The 25816-nt window shown below is 32.5% G+C and overlaps 3 protein-coding genes across 8 annotated transcripts; 2 read left to right on the plus strand and 1 right to left on the minus strand.

Moving 5' to 3' along the window:
* Nucleotides 1–4732: 4732 nt before the first annotated feature.
* On the plus strand, nucleotides 4733–7681 carry LOC122601442 (pumilio homolog 12-like). Its single transcript, XM_043774200.1, has 7 exons — nucleotides 4733–4922; nucleotides 5175–5371; nucleotides 5516–5823; nucleotides 5932–6094; nucleotides 6665–6828; nucleotides 6974–7232; nucleotides 7553–7681. The coding sequence occupies exons 1-7, from the start codon at nucleotides 4733–4735 to the stop codon at nucleotides 7679–7681; spliced, it is 1410 nt and encodes a 469-aa protein (XP_043630135.1).
* A 4566-nt stretch (nucleotides 7682–12247) lies between these two features.
* Nucleotides 12248–19977, plus strand: LOC122601932 (pathogenesis-related homeodomain protein). 3 transcript variants are annotated; one of them, XM_043774661.1, is made up of 9 exons: nucleotides 12248–12318; nucleotides 13454–14024; nucleotides 14226–14391; nucleotides 14478–14601; nucleotides 15206–15318; nucleotides 15404–15892; nucleotides 16075–16335; nucleotides 19082–19171; nucleotides 19256–19977. In XM_043774661.1, the coding sequence occupies exons 2-9, from the start codon at nucleotides 13504–13506 to the stop codon at nucleotides 19532–19534; spliced, it is 2043 nt and encodes a 680-aa protein (XP_043630596.1). In that variant the 5' UTR covers nucleotides 12248–12318; nucleotides 13454–13503; the 3' UTR covers nucleotides 19535–19977. The 3 variants fall into 3 exon arrangements, with proteins under 3 accessions (XP_043630596.1, XP_043630598.1, XP_043630597.1); XM_043774663.1 differs by lacking the exon at nucleotides 12248–12318 and adding an exon at nucleotides 12368–12426; XM_043774662.1 differs by lacking the exon at nucleotides 12248–12318 and having other exon boundaries at nucleotides 13361–14024.
* Nucleotides 19978–20536: 559 nt separating this feature from the next.
* LOC122600395 lies at nucleotides 20537–23909 on the minus strand. 4 transcript variants are annotated; one of them, XR_006324044.1, is made up of 4 exons: nucleotides 23627–23909; nucleotides 22708–22857; nucleotides 22032–22103; nucleotides 20537–20769 (listed from the first exon to the last, which is right to left on the minus strand). XR_006324044.1 is itself a non-coding variant. In XM_043773105.1 (3 exons), the coding sequence occupies exons 1-3, from the start codon at nucleotides 23767–23769 to the stop codon at nucleotides 20762–20764; spliced, it is 258 nt and encodes an 85-aa protein (XP_043629040.1). In that variant the 5' UTR covers nucleotides 23770–23909; the 3' UTR covers nucleotides 20537–20761. The 4 variants fall into 4 exon arrangements, 3 of the variants coding, with proteins under 3 accessions (XP_043629040.1, XP_043629039.1, XP_043629038.1); XM_043773105.1 differs by lacking the exon at nucleotides 22032–22103 and having other exon boundaries at nucleotides 22751–22857; XM_043773104.1 differs by lacking the exon at nucleotides 22032–22103 and having other exon boundaries at nucleotides 22733–22857.
* Between the last annotated feature and the right edge of the window lie 1907 nt (nucleotides 23910–25816).

Below are 25816 nucleotides of genomic sequence, written 5' to 3' on the forward strand. Positions count from 1 at the left end.
GATTTCTTGCACTTTGAAACTCTATCTTTTGATATGATGTAATAATGATGAAGTTGATGTTGAAATTATGACAAATCTAGCTTCAAAACGCATCCTATTATTCAAGAATTTTAGAGAGGAAGTGAGGAGAAAGTAAATGGAGAGGGAGAAAGAGTGATAGAAGATGAGGTAAAGGAAAGTGAATGAATGAGTGGAGGGTGTTGAGTGGGGGTCCGGCCTAAGGGTCTAAAAACAAGGCTCCCGTTTCACTAAATTCGACAAATAGCTAAACGTTATCCATTAAAACGCTAAAATAAAACTGTAACCACAAGTAACTCAACGTTACGTTAAAATGCGACAAAACGTTCAGCAATTAATCATTTAATCATACCTTTAAATTTCGTTTCATTATAAGTCAATATAGTCAAATGTCGCGAATGTTACATTTAGTATAATGGTTATAATAACAATGGGATGCCCGTGCGATGCGGTGGTGATAGTGGTAGCGATGAAGGTGTGGCGACGACAGCAGTGTAGCGACGGTGATGGTGGTGGTGTCGTGGTGGTGAATGTAAATTAATTGATGTAAGAGAGTTGATATGGTTTTTTAAGAGTTGAAGGATCTATGTTGTAATTTATTTCATTAAGGGTATTATATGTAAATAGGCGAAAATGTTTAAATTAGTGAATAAAGAAGACGATTAATATGGTCATTTTAAAATCTTAATTACTTAAAAGGGGAAGAGGTAGTTTGCTTTATAGAGTAGTATAGATATAGATATAGAAGTATAGATATAGATATGGATATAAATATAGAGGGGTTGGGTATTGTAAAACAAGTATTAAAGTAAAACAAATAGTACAAGATCTTGATCTTTAGATCATGGTTAAATTGATGCACTAAGATTCACGAAGCAATTGATGCACGATGTTTTATTTGTTTACCTAAAACCTATATATAGATATAGATATAGATAATTTCTTTGGTTTTACTTTATCTTTTATTAATACTTTTCTTAAGTTGAATAACTTATATTTATTATTGTACAAACATCAACAAATTATGTTTTGTTTATTTGAATAACATTAAAAAAAAAATAGCATATTCAAATATCAACCCGGATGTTATTCAATGTCAATCTCTTATTTCTTTTGAATGTAAAAGAAAAACTTCTTTTACATTTGTAAAAAAATTGTTAAACATTGGTATAAATAAGTACTATTGCTTAAAGTTATCATTAATATAAAATAATTGGATCACTAGTGTAAGAAAATAAAGAATAGGATATAATTTTGTAATCAAAAGTTATCTATACTTCTATATCTATATTTATAATTCTATATCATACTATAAAAAAAATAGCTCTCATGTTGAAAATTATATGGAAAAAATTGTCTAAAATATCCTTAATGCTTAAGTAGACAATCAATCCTTTATTTTTTAATATATCTTTATTAATTATTTACATCAATTACTTTTACATTAATTATCTACCATACTCGACGTCGTCTCCACCATCGATAGTAGTCACCACAACCACAACGTCGCCGCATGACTACCGCTGCATTGAGCTAGCACCGTGCTAGTAATATATATCTTAAAGCAATTATCATTTGATCAGCCATGACTATAATTTGTAACAAAATAATACCAAGAAGATGAGAGAGGAAATCATTTGAGTTAGCTCAAGTCGTCATCCATCACCTACAAAGCTCAAGTCTACCATGTGATATGATGTCCTTTTAAGTGATCCAAGTTCTATCTTTCTTGCAAATATGATTGATATAAATATTTACGTATTTATTCAAATATAAGGTATATTAGGTGGAAATATTTAACTGAATAACATGTATTGTGACTTGTGAGACATGTGCATGTTAATACCAATATGGTATTTGGGATTAAAAGGTTCCTTCGATTTATCCTTTTTAGTAGAAATATCCTTTTAGACATACATTATAAAAATATATTTTTAAGATTTTTTTTAAGAAACATATATCGAGTATAAAACTGATAAGGATACAGTAAGGATAAAATTATATTTTAATTGGTCTTTTTAGTAGTCTCTATTTTTGTGGCAGAAATAAGACAGTTTATATCTTATACTAATTCATACACAAAATTGAACAATATTGAAGTCATTATTAATTTAAGTTACAAAAGGAAATTATAATGCAATTAATTAATTGAGATATGTGCCTAGCTAGCTAGTGGGTAGCTAGGAAACCAAATTAGTTTTTGATGATAAGGAAACTTTGCATAGAGGTAGGATTGGAAACACCAAATCAAAAATTATATATACTCGTATACTAGATTTTAGACCCGTGTCCAATACTGGACACGGGTTTAACGATATCATCACTATTAGATATTTATATATTTAACTATTTAAGTCATAAAAGCTTGTAATTTTAAAGATATAAGGTTCTAAGTGTTATATTTTGCAAGTTGTACTACAATAATCATAGGTTCGTCACGTCATTGTTAGCTGATAGATATTGATGGAATTGTTTGTCGTAATCATTTCACAAGACACATGCTATTCACAAGGCAGATGCTATAATATTATCTCTATTATAAGAGTTTTTGGAATCAGTTGTTCTTATAATGTGATATTATTATGAAAGATAATTAAAAACTTAAATATAAACAGACTTGTGCTTCTAAACAAAAATATAACACAAACAAAAATATTTATAGTCAAAGTTCATAAAGTTTGACTTTGAAAATAATAAAGTGGACAACTTTAGTGAGACGGAGGGGATATTTATTAATAAGTCATTATGTTTTGAAATTATTCTTTGTAGACAATATTTCATACGTTGGAATTTTTTTAGTTAATTAAATGATTGTAAATTTAAAAAAATTCTCTCAATTTGATGACTAAAATAAATATAAATTAAGTATTCAGGGCTAAAAAGTGTAAATTATGGATGAAAAACAAAAAAGTGTAAATTAATGAGACTGTTTCTACAAATTAATATATATATTAATATAATAATATATTTGGATAATGATTATTAAGATTTTTAATTTATAGTTAATCTAAATGATGACATAAACGAAAGTCAATTTAATGAAATTAAGCGATTTAATTGGTTAATAAGTCATTAGTTCAACTGTCTTATAATATATAAGATTTATCTTTAGTCGTGTAGTCGACATTGATATTTATATGGGTAAATCTATATTTATATATATAATAAAAAGCCAAGAAAAGTCAAAATTGAAAATTTAAGAAAATCGAGAGGTGTGATTACGCGGATTAAAAATAAATAAAGATTAAGTATTCAGGGCTAAAAAGTATAAATTATTATAGAAAAAAATGTAAATTAATGAGATTTTTTCTACATACATTAATATAATAATAATTATATTTGGATAATGACTATTAGAAATTTTAATTTATAAGTAAATTAGATGATGACATCATCAAAAGTCAAATTGATAAAATTAAGTGATGTGATTGGTTAATAAGTCATTAGTTCAACTGTCTTATAATATATATTAAGATATCTACGTACACAGCGTGGTTTTCTACCGCTATAAGTTCGCAATTGATTTAAACACATACACAAAATTACAAATCCTAGCTAATCGATTTAAGTCGATCATATCCCTCGCCGGCCCATCAATTTAAGCAGGTACGTACATTATCTGATAATCGATCGTTATTATTATAGAGGTTATATACGACAAAAATATATATGCATATCCCTGTATAGAAGACAATCAAATAAGAACAGTTTTAAAATAAGAACGGTGAGAACACTTTAAAAATATCATTTTGATTCATTAAAAGTCTATAAAACTGACATAGTGCATAACTAATTATCATTATTTAAGTGTTTAACAACACATTGATTCATCAAAATCGAAAAAATCACATTTTTTGTTGGATGCATCATTTTGATGATTATGCATCCAAGATGGATACACAAAACAAAAAACATGATTATTTCGATTTTGACGGATGAATGTGTTGTTAAACACTTAAATAAAGATAATTAGTTCTACACTATATTAGTTTTATGAACTTTTAATGCATTAAAATAATGTTTTTAAGGTGTTTTCACCGTTCTTCTCACCACAGGAGGGATATACATAAGTCATAAGTCATATGTGATGCGCTAACAAAAACGAGCATGAGAATGACAAAATAGTCATCATAGACTTCAACTCAAGTCGTAAGACACGACAACACAGTCAAAGTCAATGTTATTTTTTTTTTTTAAAATAAAAAGCAACTTAACTTTAAATTAATTTAATCTAATATCTAAGTACAAAATAAATTAAAAAACGTATCAAATATATATAAAAATAATAATTTCCTAAACAGATAGAATTAACAATCCCGCGTTTGTTTACGTACGTAGTTATCTTATAATATGATACGAAAACTATTATTTATTGTCCATTATTACTTTAATTTATTTATATTAATTAGGATTTAATCGAGAAAAAATATTTGGTTTTGTATTTAAATTCAAAAACTTTAAAGATACACATTGAATGAGATATATGTTAAGGAAAGTCTCACCAATTACCAATTTGTTTCAATATTTACACAATATCTTTTGCATGCATGACTTTATATATATACATTACCATAGAGATTTCATCTATATACGTAACAAAATATAAAAATTAAATCTCTCTCTTCCTTTAATATCTCCATAAATCTCTTCCTTATACAAAAACCTTAATCGATTCTTTTTTCTTTTTTCAGTTACGTTTCAAGCTGCTATTCCAATGGAAAATAACAACTCATCAACAACCATGAGAGAACTAGGGTTTGACTGGCCGATGTTCACCGGTCAAAACCCTACTGATTTTTTTACACCGGCGCCGTCATCATCCACCGTTGCTCAACAGCCACCACCACCTCCTGCTATGAACACTTTCACTTCAATGAGATCTGTTAATAATAATAATAATCTTGGTTTTGTTGATAATAATAATAATAATGGTGTTTTTCCTTATATGAATAAGCAACATGCTATGGAGATGATGAGTAATAGTAATTATCAATATGGTTTTAATGATCAAATCAATCCGATTCGTTCGATTCATGAGTTTGCTAGTCATCGATATCGCGATGAATATGATCCTTATGGCTATTGTTGTAACCCGAATAATAATAATAATAAGATGTATTGTTTTAATGATCATATTCATCATCCGGGTTTTGTAGGTTTTGATTCTCAACACTACCTTAATAGTTTTCAAGAAACCCCTTTTGTTGACCGAAATCTTGATATCGATTTTAGTAGGCTAAGTATCTCGAGAAACAACCCGCTTCTTGATTCGTATATGAACAACGTTTATCCTACTAACCGGAGAGTCATGCCAGCTCCGGTTAATAGGACTAATAATAATGGATGTCATGATGTGTGTTGTAATTCTCATAATAATAATAGGAGAGAAAGATATGAATTTAATAATGAAAAAGGTTTTGGTAATGTGGTTGATCATCAAAACTTTAATGGTGGGAGTAGTAGTAGTAGTAGTTCTTTTTCACAAAACCGGGTGCAGGCTAATAATAAGAGATATAAGTTTCCGGGTTCGTTGAAAGATGTGAGAGGGAAGGTGTATTCGGTTGCGAAGAATCAAGAAGGATGTCAATTCTTGCAGATGAAGTGTGAAGAAGGAAACTCTGAGGACATTGAGATGATTTTTAATGAGATTAAAGATCATATGCGCGAACTTATGGTTGATGCGTCGATGAATTATCTTGCTCAGAAAATGTTCAAAGTGTGTAGTGAAGAACAGATGACACAAATTGTTGTTTCTTTGATTTCTGATGATGGCAATCTTACAAATATTTGCCTCAATTCGCATGGGTACGTATAACTATTATATATATCTAGATATATATCAAAAAAAAATTTTAATAGATTTGTAGTATGATCATTGTACAGAGTTTGTACTAATGGTTGTTGATGTTTCAGGACTCGGGCAATGCAGAAGCTGATTGAACTTGTTAGAATGGCAGAACAGCGGTCTTTGATTGTATCAGCACTTAGGAGGATTACTGTTACCTTGACCAAAAACACCAATGGTCATCATGTCATTCAGCAATGCTTAAAATCCTTCCAAGTTGATGAAGTCCAGGTATATATTAATTAATTTTTGTTACTTGGTTATTCTTATTGAAACAAATTAACACTAGTTATGGTGCAAGTGCCGTTAATTTGTTGAGGTTCTTTGTTCGGATAGTAACAATTTTAAGGGTTTTGGTGTAATACGTATGTTTGTCAAATAGTGTTGTAAAAGTCGTACAGCTGTGTAGTGGTTTTGTCTATACCGGCCTTTGCTAAGTCCTGGCATCTTCAACCCCGGTCTTTGCTTATGTGTCATTACTACATGATGTGAAGCCACCTAAGCGAAGACCAGCATTGGAGATACCTGGCAAAGGCCGGTGTTGGCTATATATAACGGCCACTTTTACAACACTTTTTGGCATACATATGTCTTTTAATTTACACCAACACCGTTAAAATTCTTACTATCCGTAGAAAATTTTCATGCGCTTATGATCAATACTTAAAAATTATAGCTTTGCGTGTGGTTATTCTATTGTTGGTTAAAGATACTATGCGCACGGGATTATGGTTTCTTGGTAATTTTAAAATTTGATTTGCTCTCAAGCATGGTTCAAAACTAATGAATGTACTATTGCAGCCAATTCTGAATGTAGTATCAGATAACTGTCTAGACATTGCTACCGACAAAAGTGGATGTTGCGTACTACAACAGTGTGTGTTACATGCTACCGGGGCTTCTAAAGAGCGACTCATGACTGAAATCATAGAGAATTCCCTTCATCTGGCTGAACATCCTTATGGGTATGTAATAATTAATTAGTCCTTCCTTAATTTAGTGATTATAAAGTTGCCAAAATATCTAGACATTTACTCTCTGTAAGCGAGACTTGAACCCAGAACCTCGTAGTTAGAATTTCATAGTTATTTTTATTACTTTGATTTTCAGGAACTATGTTGTGCAACACTTACTAGGAATGCAGATACCGGAAGTGACTGGTAATATACTGCGAAAGCTTGATGGGAACATCGTCCCTCTTGCTTCAAACAAGTATGGAAGTAATGTGATCGAAAAGATTTTGAAGGATGTTCCTGATGATCAGTCTACACCTATCATCCGCGAGATTTTAAACAGTTCGCAATTTCTAGATGTTATTCAGAATCCTTATGGCAACTATGTTGTACAATCTGCGCTACAGGCTGCAAAGGTAATTCGTTCATCATCATATAAAATCATAAAAGTTTTATAACTTTAATTAACTATAAATACTCGTATATTTTTTTTGTGCTATATAATAATTGATTAAATCTATAGCAATGAACACACATCTAAAATCAATTTATATAATTTTCATCAATTATTATATAAAACAAAAATATTTAAAGTCAAAGTTTAACAAAATGACTTTGAAAATTCAAAGTATGACACTGTTAGTGGAACGGATGGAGTATGTAACTATCTTTGGGACTACTTTAAGCTAGCATATATGCTTATTTTGTAACCTTTTTTTTTTGATATATAATGCAGGGACCGATCAAGGAGATAATGATCAACAGGATTCAGAAAGACTATCCGTATTTGCACAGTCATCCTCATGGAAAGAGGGTTCTAGCATTGGCTAGGAACAGCAAGCCGAGAGGATCGACTCATGCATGAAGAAGAAGTTGTGTGTTGTGCCACTGATATTGTTTGTCGTGTATGTTGTGGAGTAAAGTTTGAAGGAAGCTAAAAAAAAGCCGAATCGTGTGTGTCTGTTATTATAACAATATCGTCTAACTGTTAGTTGTTATCTAAGCTAGGTCGTATTAGATTATGTTATAATCGATCGATCTGGTCTTTTGGTTGAAGTACCTACTAGTTGCAGTTTGTTGGTGGCAATTAGGGAAGACTGATTATGTTTTTAGTACTCTGATGTGTTGATGTTATGTGATCGTATTGTTTAAAGTGTTATATATAGAGTTTGTGTGCTAAAATAAATATATAGATCTTTATGCAATTGTGGTAATTTGATGAGTTCATGATCTGGCACATACTTGCTGAAGGGCTGATCGAATTGAACTTGTTAGTAACACTAGTTTAATTTTATGTATACTAGCATTGATTAATTATATGTATGTGCATTATGATTATATATACATATGTATGAAATTTCCTAACATGCATGATTGACAAAGACATGTGGACAAATCCATTTATGGATAAAGCTTAAGATGTCTAATTACACAATTTTGTCTTTGACTCAACTTTTCAAAAGAACATAGAAAAGAAAATCCAGAAGCAATAATTGTTAGGAAAATGTTATATGAAGTTATGCTTCATGCATAAAACAATTGTATATTTTTATATCAAATTAGAGTTTATTTTTAAATTATAATAAATATATAATTATTTAATGCATCTTAACAAAAGTCTTTAGTTTTTCGTTTAACAAAATCTAACCAACACTTGGTGAAGATATTTTTTCCGTTGGTCTCTTATATATATCACTTAGTTGTAATCTATGTTTTTTTTACAGTTTACATAAGTTGTATATTTGTAAAACTAGAAAATTGCTCGTGCATAATGGCGGAGACGCTAGTTCCTACTTTTGTCCATGTTGTCGACTCCGAAGTTTGAGATGTGTGATCACCTCCGATGAGTGTTATAGTTCCAACAAATTCTTGAAATATGACGAGATAGAGAAAGATGAAGAGAGAGAAAATGAACGGACCATACTTACTTTGTGTTCTTTTTTTTTCTTGGTAGAAATTATTGTCCTTAAAGGACCACGTACAAAAGTGAAGGGACTATTTGTCTTGTCCATACGGTATTTTTGTTATATTTTTAAAATGTGTCAAATGACCATATTATCCTTAGTAAAATGTGAGAATGGACGGTCTTGATCTCATGCTAAAGATAATGGCCGAAATTGTGTATTAACTTAAAAGTTGGAAGTATTAAAAGTTCTAATGAGAGATAGACAATATGCTTTTTATATGAGTATGGATACTTTTGAATCTTAGTTTGTCTAAATTCTAGTGATAAATTTAAGCATGTATTCAAGTTAACTTCAACATTGTAAATTTATTTCGCATCTATAAAAGAGTAATGCATGACTGCTTAATTAATCTTTGTTTACTTTAATTACTAGTTAAAGTATCGATATATGTTCTTAACAAACTAAACAACTAAAGCAATTAAGTGTGTAAATTAAAGAACCAAGAAATATATATATATAATGTACGGCATGATTATATACAAGCCAGATTGCCAAGAAAGTAACGATTAGTTTACCTTTTTAAATGAATGATGAGTAACATTAATTTTACGACAAGTAAAGAGTTACATATACACTTAAGAAGTCTCTAGCGAGCTTCCTTAGACTATCCGGAGCAAGGCGTTAATTTGCCTTCTTCACTCGCGAAAACGCCCTGGAATGCCAACATCTCGCCGCCACTAACTCGACGGTCGCCGTAACGCGTAGGTACTGTTCTCATTTCAAATAAAGGTTGACATGTTTCCATTCAGTCCTTGTAATGAAATTTGTGATCACTAACCCGCTATTGATCATTTCTTTCAATACTTACACCACTATGTATATAGTGTGGAAAATAGAATGAAAAAGGAAAAAAAAAATAATGACGTTTTTTTGTCAGATTTAAATGCACCTATTGCTAATTAATACAAAAAATCAGAGTAAATGTGTTCAAAAAGCATGTTTTATATCGGTTTTGGTTTAGATTTGCATTGCCAGAGAGTCGATTGTGGGATTTCGGGAGATGGATGTGTCGACTGTTAATTTTACTAATGGCCATATTACAGTCAGTTAAATCTATTGTTTTATTGTGTTGTTAGTAAGACTGTTGTTTTTATGTTTGCATTATATCTATTTTTGTTTATGCATGTTTAAATAACACGTCACTTTCATATTCTCATGTGTTTCTTAAGTCGGGTAAAATAGTCACGTATGTATCAATATGCACAATGTGTCTATTATTAATTTCATGAACGGTAGATCTTTGATATCTTGTGCATTGCTTGAATTCCAACTCCTTGATAATAAATGAGAAATTTGTTATGTAGAACAAAAACGGTAGAAAGGAATGATATATTAAAACCATCAATTGGTTTTTAGGAAATATTATTCCAAAATATATATTTTATCTTTGAAATATGAATGACGAATTTATCAATGCTACCAAGGATAGTGGCAAAGCTAGTAGGGGGGCTATGGGATGCTTAGCTCCCGCCAACCAACCAATGATGAAAGAGTTTGTGTCGGGTGATTTATTGAAGTTAATATAAAACTTAAAGCTTGCATCTGGATGTTAATGGCGGATGGCTATAAACGAGAACATGAAAGAGATATTCCTTTATCATTATTATTATATTAAACCCCTATAATTTGTTGGAGTTACAAGTCTTACCCTTATACTTTATGAAACAATTATCTTAGTAATATTACCTTTATGAAATAAACATTTCAACCTCATAAGTTCATCATTAAATAATGAAAAAATACATGATGTTTTACACTTAATATTTTATCTTATTTTTAAACTGAAATATTTTAAACAAATTATTTAGTTATACTACCTTAAAAAAACACAAACTTGTATATGAAAATGAATGAAAATATAAAGAAAATTGAAGAATATATTGATGAAACGGATTTTACGTGTATCGCGGTTATTTTAGTTTTTAAAATAGATAACTTTACAAACTTATGTAATTGTCCTAGTATCACTTTCCAAATTTATGTAACGCTCCAAGTCTATACTGTCATTACTTTTAAGAAGAGATAGCTCGAAAAACAACGATTATTTGATGAGATTTTGAAAGATAGTAAATAAAAGGTCGGAATTGAAGCCATGGTGACTTGAACTTAGCCCCTCCTAATTGATATTTCTGGCTCCGCCTTTAAAGCATAGTTCCTAACTAATATAATGAAAATGTGAAATGTATGTGTAATCTAGCCACTAGTATAATAATTATAACATCTGAAATCATTTTTGGTAATCAAATTGTATAAAGTGATTTTAAATGAACCTCTCAAACCATGTGTTGGTGGAAATATAGTTCAAATAAAATCATTAATTAAAAATTTTAGGCTGGTTTGTGATGACGGATCTATGATTATAACTAATTGGGTCCTTGTGATATTGACTTAATAAGTTAGAACATTATGAGTCGGTCAATCGATCTAATCATAAATGTGTACAATAACCAAAAACTCATATTATTGTAGAATTGGTGTTTTTTATTTTACTGTATATTTGTTGTTTTAAAAAGATATGCACACCATCAAAATTAACTACATACTACCAATCTATGTACAACATTACTTTTTATTTAGTTATTGAAAGTTATGAATGTATGATTTTTTTTTTAAAGATGTGGATTATTTGTTCGCACTAGGATATCTAGTTTACGTTGTTTTAACCGGAGCCGCACTAGAGAGTCCCTCTACCCTCAACACCTAGTAGGAGGAGAGACCTCAACTAAATCATCCGAAGACACGATACTTAATTAATATACTTCATCCGTCCCATATTAAATGTCTAATTTTGACTTGTCAAGTCTTATACTTTAATTGACCGTGAAAATATTTGTCTATATTATACAACATTTCATATAAAATATATGGACGGATTGAGTTTTCAATGTACTTTTCATTGATATAACTTTCGTAAACTATTATATAACACACACACAAAAATTTATGGTCAAAGTTGTAAGCAGAAGACTTAAATGTCAAAATTAGACATTTAATATAGGACAGATGGAGTAATATATAGTGAGGTCTTATACGTTAGGGTATTCTATAGATGTTTGAATCTTATTTTCTATATTTTAAGCATCTATAATTCGAGCTTTAAATATTACTCAATTAAATATGATTGTAGTGTATCGAATGATTAATGTTACAAAGAAATGATATTAACAAAATCTTTTATAAAGTTGTCTATATTTCATTAATATTAATAAAATTTTACAAAGGTATAACCTTTCTTTTAAAAAAAAAAAGAAGCAAAATTGATATGTAGTGAGTGGAAAACCAAGACTTTGAAAAGAAGAAAAATAGGAAAGGTGGGATGTTGGAAGATTTGTGGAGGGAAAGGTGAAAATATATCGCGCTCAGGTGAATGCGAAAACACAGGCCCCCTTTTTATTTCAACGAAAAAAAAAATTATATATATATATATATATTTCTATTTCTATTTTTATAACTATATCTATACTCCTATATCTATATTTATACATCTCTATATACAAACTTATATATATATCGAAAGTTTACCCTTTTAACGGCGGTGAGTATCTATCGGAATTACATCTATTTCTTTGTTTTCAAAACCCTAGATTCTTTCCTTTAGGCCAAATTCAGTTATTCATATCCAAGATCTGTTTTTTTTGTTATCGTAAGCCTTAACTCAACTCATTTTCACTCACATCTGTTATATATCTATATATTTGTGTGTATATATATATATGTTTGTATGTATAGGTTTCATGTTGCTTGTAATAAATGTTGTAGCTTCTCAGCTAGGAATGGATTTTTTTTTTATTATTATTATTTGTATTTTTGGGTAAAATTTAAGGGAAAATGAGCTTATAATTATGTTTGTGTTATCTTTGGTTAAGTGTATGTTGGTTCATATGAATGTATATGTTTATTGTGAAATTTATATGTGAGTGGTGAAAATATCGAAAAGCGTTTCGTGTAGTTTGTATGCGAAATTAGGATGTTGTGGCCTTGTGGGATATCTTGAGCAAGCTCAAACCAGTTGGGGGGATATCTAGGGCGTGGACGTACAAGTTTAGGTTTTTTGTCGTTGGCGTGTGATTATGTTTTTTTTTTTTAGCCAAAATTAAAATAATAAGATGCAACAACAACAACAACAACAAGACCCAATCCCTGAGCGGGGTACAGGGGAGGTGAGCTGTAGACAGTCTTATCTCTACCCAAAGATAGAGAGCTTCCATAAGGAGCCGAAATTAAGATGCATTGGGTTAAAATAGATTATCGGATCCGGCTTGAGTTTTGGTGCTCGAGTTTTGTCTAAATAGGAAGTTCACAATGCACCTAAACGATCGGTCCACAATAATGTTTTTTTGTAGTTCTGGACTTTGAATAACATAATTTAGACACCCAAGTTAGTTTATACTCTGTATAAGTATTATCATATGCATTCTTTCTTATCGATTTTGTTCTGCATGTTGATATTATGCAGTTTTGTTCTTTTTTTTTCATTCTTGTCATTCCTATTAAAATGTGGCTTTCAGTGTTCCCCCGCTACAAAAAGTATAGAAATTCTGAGACACCCGTTTCTTTTCGGTACTGTAGGTTCAGAGTTTTGTGCAATTTAATTGTCGTTAGGCTTGGGTAAATGTATGAACCTTCAATCCATTAGGGAGTTGATTTTCGTGTTTCTTCCTGTGAACTAGGAAATACAACCTTCACAATTTGAAGTATCTGTTTCTGGCCATAAGTGAACATGGGTGACTCGTCACATCAAGAGTTAATTCAAAATGGTAGCAACTTAGCCTCTATCCAAACTGTGTCAGAATTAAATCATGACGTAAATTCCAACGGCGCATGTGATGAAAAGGTTCTTGGGAATCACACGAGTATGGAAAATTATAATAGTATTAAAGGTGGAAGTCCCATTCCTGATGGATTGGAAGCAACTCAGGGAAATGGAACCAATGAAGTAAGTACCCCAGTTAAACGGTCGAGAGGGCGACCCAGAAAAACAGAAAGAAAGATTGTTGGGAGTCCCAGGGTGTTACGCTCGAGAACGCAAGAGAAACCTAAATCCCCTGAACCTGTTGAAGCTCCTTTACAGGAAACGGAGAGCAAAGAAAAGAAGAGAAGGAAGAAAGTGAAGAAGATAAAAAAGGATCATAATGATGAATTTTCAAAGATAATAAGACATCTAAGATACTTGATACATCGAATGGTCTATGAACAAAACTTCATTGAAGCTTATGCTGGCGAGGGTTGGAAAGGGCAGAGGTTTGATCTTCAACTCACAATTTAATTTTTATCATTGTTATGTTATCAACGTAGCATCTTTGATATTTTCTTTGAAGTAGGAGCTTGTTACAAATACTTTTAGTGTCATACAGTACAATTTTGTTTTCAAGATCATGGTTTGATCTTTTATATTAAGCCATCCATATTTTGCTTATTCGGTTATAACTTTGTGACAAGCAGCCTAGAGAAATTAAGACCAGAGAAGGAGCTTGAACGTGCAAAGTCAGATATTAATCGTTACAAATTGAAAATAAGAGATTTATTTCAACGGATTGACAAATCATGTGAGGAAGGAAGGATTCCAGAATCTCTATATGATTCTGAAGGGCTAATTGACAGCGAGGATGTAGGATAATATTGTTTTTGCGTAATTTGATTTTAATATGATATATACAGTACTCATAGATTTCTTACACTTCACTCTTGGGACAGATATTCTGTGCAAAATGCGGCCAGACTGAAGTCCGGTTAGACAATGATATTATTCTGTGCGATGGTGCCTGTGAACGTGGATTCCATCAATTCTGTTTGGATCCACCTTTGTTGAAAGAACAAGGTAGCACCTCGTTTTTTACTCTTTATCTACTTGTTTGATACTACCAACTTTACATGTTCACTGCCATTTTGGGTTAAGTATGCATGGGTCATTCACTCATTCCAGCAATACTCGTGGTGTTAGGATATCATTGTTGTTCCGTAGAGGTGGCAGTAACAGTATTGACTCATATTATTATGAATGAATGGCTGACCTGGGCTGTGCTTCATCTTAAATGGCCCCAATAACATTATTTAGTTAAATGAGGAATGTGCTGAACAAGATGAATGTTATCAAAAGTTGTTTATTAATGCACACATGATCTTTATAACTCATTTTCTTCAAATTTTGCATTGTTATTGTAATGATATAGTTATATTAGGTATAATAACACATTCATATTGTTTGAAAAATGTATAGACATTGACTATAAGTCTCAGCACGCACCCCATCCTGTCCTGGTGTTTTTTTGACCAATTGACCCTAGCTCAATATAAAATGTTTAAACCAACCCTGATCTGACCTATTAGCCAACCAGCTGGACTAGCTCCTCTTGACACCTCAAGGGTTTAGGAAGTGTAAGTGCTAAATGTTTTTACATGAATCTTATCTGTTTGATCTGCAGTTCCTCCTGGTGATGAAGGATGGCTATGCCCTGCTTGTGATTGTAAAGTTGACTGTTTTGACATGCTTAATGACTCTCAGGGGACTAATCTTTCTGTCACTGATAGCTGGGAGGTCAGTCAGCGAATTAAATTATCTAATAGATAGGTTCACTAGAAAACTTGTTTGATGACTTTTGTCACGTCTTTCTTGATTGCAGAAAGTTTTCCCAGAAACTGCAACCTTTGGGAATCGACTGGATGATAATTCAGGACTTCCTTCTGATGATTCCGGAGATGATGATTATGATCCTGATGGCCCAGAGATAGAAGAGGAGGCCGATGCAGAGGAGGATTCAAGCTCTGATGAGTCTGATTCTTCTTTCGTGTCTGAGGATTTGGGTGCTGTAGCAAATAATGACCCGCTTTTAGGACTTCCTTCCGATGATTCAGAGGATGATGATTTTAATCCTGATAAAGTAGATTCAGATAAAGGGGCCAAGGCAATAAGTTCTAGCTCAGATTTTACATCCGATTTCGATGATCTTGGGGACATAAATAAGAATGAAGTAACATCAGATGAAGTTCAAGAGTCTGTAGTGCCTGCAACTGAAGAAGAAATACCAAAGACAAATATGGAAGATGATGATTGTGGTCCCATAACTGCAAAAAGATGTGTTGAAAGATTAGACTACAAAAAGCTGCATGATGTGAGTACAGATACTTGCCAAAGTTGTTTGACTGTACGAATATTATAGTTGATCAAGCATCAAGAATAAGTGTGTGGGTTTAAAATATGTCAAAGTTTTTATAAAAGTTTCTACTTCTGTTTTTTTTTTTTTTTAAATTCCTTTTTTGGCTTATTTTTGGCTTTGCTGCCATCATCATATAGGAAACATATGGAAATGTTTCCTCAGATACGAGTGATGAGGACTTTAGTGATTCTGAAGCCCCGAGGAGATGGAAAAATGCTAATGGAGCAAAGGGTATGAAAGTTAATGAAAAAATGGAACAAAATGAATCTACTCCTGTATTGATAACCCGTAAGAAGCTTGATGCTGAGGGCACAAGTAGTTCTCCAGCAATTAAGGGTTCTAGTGATAAAAGTGGTAGCAGACCATCATATAAAAGACTCGGGCAAGCTGTTACTCAGGTATTATTATAATTTTTTTTAATTTAAAAGTAATGATATGAATATAAATGCCATAATGGGATAGGTATATGAAGATCTTTTTCTTACAGCCGTATGTGATTTACCTTCAATATAGTATGATTTATGTATCTTTTGATAGTATTCATACATATCTGTTACGATTCCACATCGGCCAAATATGGGATTAGTTGGTGGTTCATAAGCCTAGCTGTCCCCTCACCTTTGAGCTAGCTTTTGGGGGTGAGTTCTACACCTAGCTTATGGCTTGATGTGAGCCTATTATGGGATGGGTTTGTATTAATTGGTATTAGAGCCAAGCCTACCTTTCAAGGTTCCAACACTCAGAGTGGTGGCCTATGGAGTGGTGGCTTGGACCCAAAAGAAGATGGGTGCCAATCGTGGCCGATGAGGACGTTGGATCTTCAAAGAATGGGATATGGTTACGATTCCACATTGGCCAAGTATGGGATTAGTTGGTGGTTTATAAGCCTAGGTGTCCCCTCCTCCTTTGAGCTAGCTTTTGGGAATGATATCTATACCTAGCTTATGGCTTGATGCGACCCTATTGTGGGATGGATTCATATCAATATAAAACACATATATCCCCGGCCTTAGCTTAAGAGGATGGATCTCCAATTGCATGGTGGCACATAAATCACAATTTTGAGCGCTCAAAATAATGTGACATATTACATTATTACCCACTCTCCACTTCTCTCACACCACCACCTATCCCCCTCTCTTATCACTGCTGTTGGCCATAGATCTCCAAAACTGCCAAAAACCGAAGCTGCCGACAACCACCGGAAAAGCGTCAAAAAATTGAGGAACCACCTGAAACTATTCTCCGCCACCGCATTGTGTGTGTTTCATGTTAGCTGTGTGAGTTGGCTGTTCGTATGCTATGTTGGTTTAGCAGGCTGCTTGGTGTTTGGCCAAGCGTCTTCAGAGTTTTTTTTCCATAAAAAATAGTTATTACTTTATTTTTCAAAGCTTTAAATTTGACTTCGTACCAATCGTCCTAGGATGAAAAATTGATGAAGTTTCTACAAGCTAGAATCTGGTGTACATTACTTTTGGACAATATTCTACATTACAAGTGTGCAATCCCTGTCTTCAAACAAAATAGTTCACTGAAACATTTTGGACAACTTTCACATGACTAAATAACAAGTTCACTAAATTAAAATAGCATATTGGCAGCCCCTTTCCCCTATCTTGAGTTAATCTTTCAGTATGGTCAAACTTACCTGTATCCTTGAGGCCTTCATAGAGGATTGGTTTGAAGTATTAGCAACAAGATCTGGAGTGATTTTTATGACATGATAGGATTGTTTATCAAGGTCTTTTTGTTACAGCCATTTGTGTGTTGCCTTCAACAATGTGATTTACATTTGTTTTGGTGATGTTTTATCTGTGTGTCTTAAATTATATAGTTCGTAGTATCAAGATTTTAAGTTTTTGAGATGATGAAAATGCTACAACAGCCAAAAATTTAGTTGAGCGTAACCTTGGTTTTAAAAAGCGCGCCTGAAGCGCTAGGCGCACCTAGGCGCAAGCCTTGGAGCTTTTTGGTACTCAAGGCGCAGGGTGTACAGAAAGCGCGTGCTTTTGGGCCTTTTTTGTGAGCCTAGGCGCCAAAATGCGCTAAAAAGCGTGAGCTTTTTGTACAGAAGAGGATTTTTTTTTATAGAAATAAGTAATTTTTTTCCTTAACTCTTCTTTCTCAACAAGATTGATCTCTTCTTTCTTTTTCCCCAACGAGAACAACAATCTTTTGAGAATTTCTTTTCAAATACCAAATTTGATCAAAGCCGGACTTAAACGAGTATCTTACTGATGTTGTTTTGGTATTTTATGTGTTATAAATACTATATAAATAATTTATAAAATTTCTTCATAAGTGTGCGCCTTGTGTACGAAAAGCTCCCCGCTTTTGCGCTTAGCGCTTTGCGCTTCCGAAATGGACCCTATCGCTTTGTGAGCTTATCGCTTTTTAAAACCAAGAGCGTGACAAATATCTGGTCTTGTGATTATAACTTTGATTTATGCATGAGATAAATGAAATACATTTTATTGTCTGATTACATGTTTGCACCATGATATGATTGGTTGGGCCATGATTACATGGCAACCAAAAAGTGGTAGAATTGATAGAGACTTTTTACTTGTCTTCTGCGAATCTGAGACCATACTTCTGCAACTACAAACCCATTTTTGACATTTTGGTACATAGGCGACCAAATGGCCGCCCCTAATTACTGCGGAGTACTATGCGGTATACACACTTGTGTAGTACCAAAGTTGTTTTGCTCAACGCATCATTTGTTATATCTTTGTTGACTTGTCGAACTGTAGTTTGTTGTAATTGCTCTCTGTTGATGTGCAAAGTAATAGTACTGCGGTACCACCCCTCTGCCTTTGTTATTTTAATGTAATGATATTCTGTTATACTTCTATAAAGCAATTCAATTTTATGTTAGTTCTAGACTTCGAGACTCTTGAAATATACCCGAAGGACTTGCTTTTGATGCAAAAATTAATGCATCTTTCAATGTTCTTGGATTTGTTAGACGATTGTCAAGTTCAAACATCTATTAGTTGTAGTTTGTTACTAGTTTGAGATAATTGCTTCTACTTTCTCTATACTTGTGGGAACGTAACAATTTTTAGTATGACATACAGTGATAAACTTCTGGCCTTACCTTAATTATAATTTGGTCTTTTTCTTTCCTTTTCTGTGTAGAGACTCTATGAATCTTTCCAGGAAAATCAGTATCCTGATGTCGATGTTAGAGAAAATTTGGGCAAAGAATTGAATCTCACTCAGAATCAGGTCAATACTACCCCAAGTCTAAAACAATCTATATTCTACTTTCAGTTACATTTTAATATCGTAGTTATTCATAAAATTTCACAGGTTAGGAAATGGTTTGAAAATGCTCGTTGGAGCTTTAATCACCATGGAAAATACAGTAACGCAGGTAAATTACCTGCAGAGGCCACAGAAAATGTAATACCAAAGGTAGTAAATGTGTCAAGCTCTAACACAAAATCTAGAAAGAGAAAATCAAATGTGGATCAGCATGACAATGAGACCACTCCTAGTTTGAAGGAAGCTTCCCCAATGGATTCATCAAATCAAACTACTCGTAGAAGCGGCAGAGTTCAGGCAAAAAAACTGACGTCTGTTCCCTAACTATAAAGCATTTATCAAGTTTTGAGCTTTTTGTGAAAAGTTTGACAAGACTGCACAAAAGGACATCATTGATTGGTCTTGAATGGGGGTAATTCTTCCATTTTCAGGTGAGTTGGATACAGTATCCGATGCTTAAAAAAAATAAATCTCCATAACAAGCACGGTATTAAGCACTTTGACATTAGAATGGAGTACAAGTGATCTAACGAGGGTGGATTATCAGACCTAACTGTCTGTTTTGATGGTTGTAGCCAATTTAGCTACATTTAAGTACTTCTAGCTTAGTTTTCCTGAAGACTTTTTTGTTTTTGTGATCACAAAGAAAAGTAGACCATTTGCAGAGATATATATCTTTAACTGATTAGATTTTTTTTATATATACGTTAGCAATGTTGTAAGAACATGTATGAGTTGTCTGAATTTATAGATGTATTTTGCTTTAACAGTGGTATGTGTTCATGCTGATTGATTTATTTGTTCTTCTATATGCTGTTAGTTTACTGATGAAAATACATGTCAAGATAGTTGGAATGTGATACTGTATAATTTACCAAGTATAAAACCGATGTGGGAACAAAAATAGCATTTAAACAAGCGAACCTTAATGTAGAGTTGTGAACTTGCTATAAATTACCTTTGTATGTAGATGATACAAGTTAGCCTCAAGATGCAAGAATCTCTCATTGCCAAGAAGAGTTTTTCAAGGGTTATGTTTTACATAAATGATTTTTGGTAATCAATTAGTTTCTTGTTTCAAATATATATTTTTGGAACTTTTATCTATTCAAAAGATTGATTGAAATGTACTTTGCTTATATGCAGATTTAGAATCAACTAACAAAAATATGGACATGTCAAAAGAACGAAATTCTTCTGTATCAACATGCATGCAATGATGCAAATAATTACTAAACACATTATCCTGAAAAGACCTAAAATCGTATTCTTGGTGTACGATCAAATGCTACTCTTACAAGTTACTAAACACAACAAAAATCAGAGTGATGTAAGTCAAATGTTTCATTTAATTGCAATATATAATCTAACCATGAAAAATGTCTGAAACCAGTCTTCAGGGTGCTCAAACTGGGAAAAAAAGATGCAAACATAGTTATCTATTCTTATTAAATGTTCCAATTCTTAACACAAAGTGCCACATTGGATGAACCCACATACTATGACTGTCCCAAACCTCTTTTCAATCTTTATCTAACACCCAACTGCCGGTCAAGTACCTGTATTAAACAAAATTTCATATATTAGATTCAGAGAGATAGCATGCCACTTATGGTCCACGAATTTAAACACACTAATTTTCAATTTGTAATAGTCAATGAGTAGAGAGCCTGGTAAGATATGTCAGATTGTCAGCATTCATGATGTTTAAGATAAAGATGTGATGGCATGCTTGTGTAGTCATGAATGTGTGTGTGGGATAAAGTAATTATGGTAATTTGATCTGGCTAAGTCTGCCATGTGTAGTGTTGCTACTATATCTATTCATGATTGCAAAATTGCTATGCTATGAGTCATTTTGAATCATTTCAGATAGGTTTATGTATCCGTGACACACTGTTGACTCATTTCTATATACATTCAAGATATATTTATCCAGTATAACGGCTTTTTTTGGTAAATGTGCAATATGGGAATGGGAGCCAAAAATAGCGATTACCTCATTGTCAACGACAAAGCTCTACCCCCCCCCCCTTTTTTCTCTTCTAATTCCAAATGGAAAAGCACATCAATTAACGTTTCTTGGGAAACAAGAATACAAAGGAACAAGCCTAATGAACAGATCCTGTTAAGTGAGGTAATAAATTTAGATTATTGACTTTTACCTATGCTAGTTGAGATCTTCAGACTTCCTAACATTACCTACGTTTGAATCTCTTACTCTATAAAGCTTCTTTCAAAGCCAGATAGTCCTTTATATCATCATCATTGAACAGCAAAAGCATAAGGTATAAGCATTGCAGGAAGAATATAATTGTTATAGCTAGGTCTTTGGATGCCATAACCTATCCCAATTCCAAAATGATGAGAATTTCATGTTTGAACACTATTAAAATTACATGGATATCAGTTTATAAAGCAGAGTTAATTAACTACCAGATTATCATTCTACAACTGTCATGCCTATTGCCGATCGTTACCCAAAGAGGGTTCAATTTGTGGATTGTGATACTAGATTGTTTTACTAGTATATAAAGCCTTAACTATTCTATAGTGAGAACAAAAACATTACAAGAATTTAACTCTTTATGGTCAATCAGACAATAAGATACCAAACACAAATCATCATAAAAATAAAGTAGAACAATTCAAAACATAACTCAAACATCCAACCCAAATAATCAAAATGACAAATGCAAGACAGACCTTCTAAGTATCTATATGATGGTCTTCCTATGTTCAGTTAACTTTTTTATTTTTTACCTAAGGACATCGAGTTTACTTTAATAATTGAAAGTGAAAAAAAAATAGAGGAACCTACAATGAGGAATGTGTCTGTACTTGCTTTTGATGCTTGAAATTCCTTGATATCACCCATCTTTTCCATTCAACCCTACCAATAAATAAATCAACAAAGGGTTTAAGCTATTAAATAGCAACTTACTTTTCATATTTGTTCCCATATAGGCGGCAAACGACACTAGTATAGTCCTTGAACTTCTTGTTTTTGTGTTATTATCAAGTAAAACGTTTTAGTTATGCACCTATAGTAGTGACGTGACATAAGTTGCGCTTACTATTTCATAAAAAGACTCAAAATGATAATGACTATTCTTGAACAAAATGTAAGAGTAAAGATACAAAAAAAAAATCAACTAATTCAACTTTACAGTCATAGCCAGTAACCGCAGTCACCATACTCGGTCACCACAATTTGAAAGTATATTACAGCATAAAGTTGGCTTTTATTGAGTTATTTTACTGATATCACCTATATGCAAACAAATTTAAGAGTAAGTTGCTACTCTACTTAAAACTCATAAACAAATCCTAATCCCATGCTTTCGTAACAAGTCAAACATGATTAAAAACACACATACATAGATATAAACATCTCAAAAAACTAAGCATATAAACATCAAACAATAACAATACAAACAAACACATATCAATCAATTATTTAAAAAGATATGATATTAGACATTCATAAAACTCACTAATATACTAGTTAGCGATCCTGACAAGAGCGGCAGAAGGTACCATGAGACAGCTCGCAAAAAGCGCGGACATTGAAGCTTAGGTGTGACGTCATCCTAGCTCCAGCAAGCGGTAACAAAGATTGCGCCATTCCTAATTCTCCCAACATCCTACCAAAAAACAACATATTATATACATATACACCCAAGTGTCAATAATGTAAACATCAATAACATATAAAATGGATGTCTCTATAGATAAAGCTACACAATTTTCAAGACCCCAATTTTTTTGTACCCAATATAAATAGATACAGACCCATTTGTTAAAAAGTTCAAACATTTTTCTTTATAGAATATATATATATATACAACCCCATAATTTCTTTATACACAATATATATAGATACAGACCCATATGTCAAAAAGTGCAAACATTTTTTTATAGAATATATATATATATAATATAAAAGGTACAATCAAATAAGAACAGTTTTAAAATAAGAACGGTGAGAACTTAAAAAACATCATTTTGATGCATTAAAAGTCCATAAAACTAACATAGTGCATAACTAATTATCATTATTTAAATGTATAGCAACACATTGGTCCGTCAAAATCAAGAAAATCATGTTTTTTATTTTGCGCATCCATACTAGATGCATATTCTTCAAAATGATGCATCCACCAAAAAACATATTTTTTCGATTTTGACGAATCAATGTGTTGTTAAACACTTAAATAATGATAATTAGTTCTGCACTATAATAGTTTTATGGACTTTTAATGCATCAAAATGATGTTTTTTTAAGTGTTCTCACCCTATAATATAATATAATATATATATATATACATACAACCCCATTTAGATGATGGTGGTGTTTCAAAATTCAAATGGTAAAGGTAGCCACAATTGTTAAAAATGTGAATAGTATTATACCTGGGGTTGGTGAAGCGGCGAGAGTGGAGGCGGGGGGAGGAAAGCGGCGGAGGACGGAGGCGGGGGAGGGAAGGAGATGATCGGAAAGATGAAGATCGGGCGGTGGACATAAATGTCCTTGAGATTGAACCACGCCATGCCATATGATTTTTTTATTTTAGTTTGTTTGATTTGATGAAATGATGCAGTAGTAAAGGCCACAATAGTAGTAGTAGCAGTAGTAGGGTTTTAGTTGGTTTTAGTTTTGCTTTCTAGGGTTTCGGCCTATCTTTGTTTCTTTGGTTTAAGGTTCGATGGACAAATAAATGAGCATAGATAATACTAATTATAATTTGATATGTAAATGAATTTGTTCACATGTGTTTAAATATCAATTTATAATATAGTGGTTTTCATAGTTCTTTCAATTTAAATGATTTTCACATGAACCTTTACCTCTATAATAAAGTTGGTGTTATATTGGTAAGGTTAAAGTCTTTGATCTTAGGAGAATCCACATGGGTTCGAGTAACATTTTTCACATTTGTGAGGGTGAATTAATAAGGGTTTTTCAGAAGTCTTCATTTACAGACATACATGTAATTTAGGAGTAAAAATAGAATATAATGTCGTTAAAAAAAATCTATATATATAAAAACAAGTGCTCAGGCCCGTTTAATGGACGGGTAATCTCAAAATATATTAATAAAATCCAATATTATTCGAGCAACCATCAATATGACCAATATCACAACTTAATCAATACGAAAGCTAAATATGAAACATATGAAAAACTTTATATAAATATTGATTTTAGTTTACTTTTTTTTTTTAAATTTAGTTAAATAAAAAATTTGCAACAAATTATATAATTTGAAAAATACATATCAATTCATCAACAAAATCCATCTCGAACGCTTTGATTTTTTTCGGGTTGTTCCACTCCGAAACTGTAACACCCGTCATTTTAAAATCTAGATTTTCAAAATCTTTTGCCTAACGGCGTTTAGAAATACGGAAAATAGAATCCTTAAAACATAACTAACCTTTAATGGATAGTTCATTCATAAAAGTGGTGTTACAACATTCATATCATTAAAATAGTATAAGATAATCTAGATTTGACACCAACATAAATACCAACATAATCAATACATAAGTCATATTAAAAGTAGCCAATCATCATAAGGCTAACATAAATGACTAAACGGGAAAACTAAATGTCTTCTTTATAGCAACTACTCGCCTCACCAAGCTAAGTGTTTCACTAGCTCAACCTGCTTAACCTGAGAGAACAACGTTTTTCAAAAGAGCAAGTAAGTAAGTAACTCCTAACGCCGTCTTCCACGGGTTTTGGGTCCCAATACCGTCTTCAACGGTGTATGCGGGAGGTTGATATGTAGACAGCCTTACCCCTACCAAAGGTAGAGAGGCTGCTTCCAGGTTCCACCATAGGTAGAAAAGGACCTCCAGCCTTGCTGGGCATGAGGATCGAACCCATGACCTCTGTTTCCAGAGGCATAAGCTCCAACATCTGTTTTCAAAAGAGCAAGTGTTAACTTTTAAAGCTAAGTAAGATAACATGAGTTTATGAAAACATTGCCAATTCATTATATATTAACAAAAACATTTTATATTGTTAATATTACATATTCGTCATAGCACGTTAAGATCACCACATTATTATGGTGTCCATCACATCATACATTAGCAAGATCATATCATCAACATTAAAGCAACATAAATAAGTTAACACATTAGAAATTCATCGTAGTCCTAAATGTGTCTATCATCATAAAGCTTTACTTTTCATCTTTCTTTACTTTCTTTATTTCTTTACTTTTCTTTTGCCTAGACGTAGGCTATGTGACATAAGCCACATATAATTAGGGATGTGGGGTTGTGTGTAGGCGGCTATAAGACCTTACATGGGGACCTCACACCCGAATTGATGGGTAGACCTTACGGTGGTCCATCGTCGTCGTTAAGGAAAGACAATGTCGATCCAACTGAGTATACCATTTGAACTTTGCGCGTGTAGTGGTTAGTTACTCCACCCAGATACACTCAAACATAACTATATCATGGGGAGGTATCTAGATTCTCACACCACGTGACCACGTACACACTAGCTCCGAAGAACTAGCATGGGTTAAGCTTAACACAACTTTACTTATGCTCGAGACTTCTTTATTATATTAGCTTAAGCTA

The sequence above is a fragment of the Erigeron canadensis genome, chromosome 5 (genome assembly GCF_010389155.1).
Source record: "Erigeron canadensis isolate Cc75 chromosome 5, C_canadensis_v1, whole genome shotgun sequence".
Lineage (NCBI taxonomy): Eukaryota > Viridiplantae > Streptophyta > Magnoliopsida > Asterales > Asteraceae > Erigeron > Erigeron canadensis.

Excerpts from the sequence above, each read along its gene's own strand:
- LOC122601442 (XM_043774200.1), top strand. The coding sequence starts at position 4,733 with ATGGAAAATAACAACTCATCAACAACCATGAGAGAACTAGGGTTTGAC. Across the intron at positions 5,824-5,931 it reads ATTTGCCTCAATTCGCATGG|GACTCGGGCAATGCAGAAGC; the intron begins GTACGTATAACT and ends TTGATGTTTCAG. Across the intron at positions 6,095-6,664 it reads TCCAAGTTGATGAAGTCCAG|CCAATTCTGAATGTAGTATC; the intron begins GTATATATTAAT and ends GTACTATTGCAG.
- LOC122601932 (XM_043774661.1), top strand. The coding sequence starts at position 13,504 with ATGGGTGACTCGTCACATCAAGAGTTAATTCAAAATGGTAGCAACTTA. Across the intron at positions 14,392-14,477 it reads GGCTAATTGACAGCGAGGAT|ATATTCTGTGCAAAATGCGG; the intron begins GTAGGATAATAT and ends CTCTTGGGACAG. Across the intron at positions 14,602-15,205 it reads ACCTTTGTTGAAAGAACAAG|TTCCTCCTGGTGATGAAGGA; the intron begins GTAGCACCTCGT and ends TTTGATCTGCAG.
- LOC122600395 (XM_043773103.1), bottom strand. The coding sequence starts at position 23,769 with ATGGCATGGCGTGGTTCAATCTCAAGGACATTTATGTCCACCGCCCGA. Across the intron at positions 22,858-23,626 it reads CGCCGCTTCACCAACCCCAG|GATGTTGGGAGAATTAGGAA; the intron begins GTATAATACTAT and ends GTTTTTTGGTAG.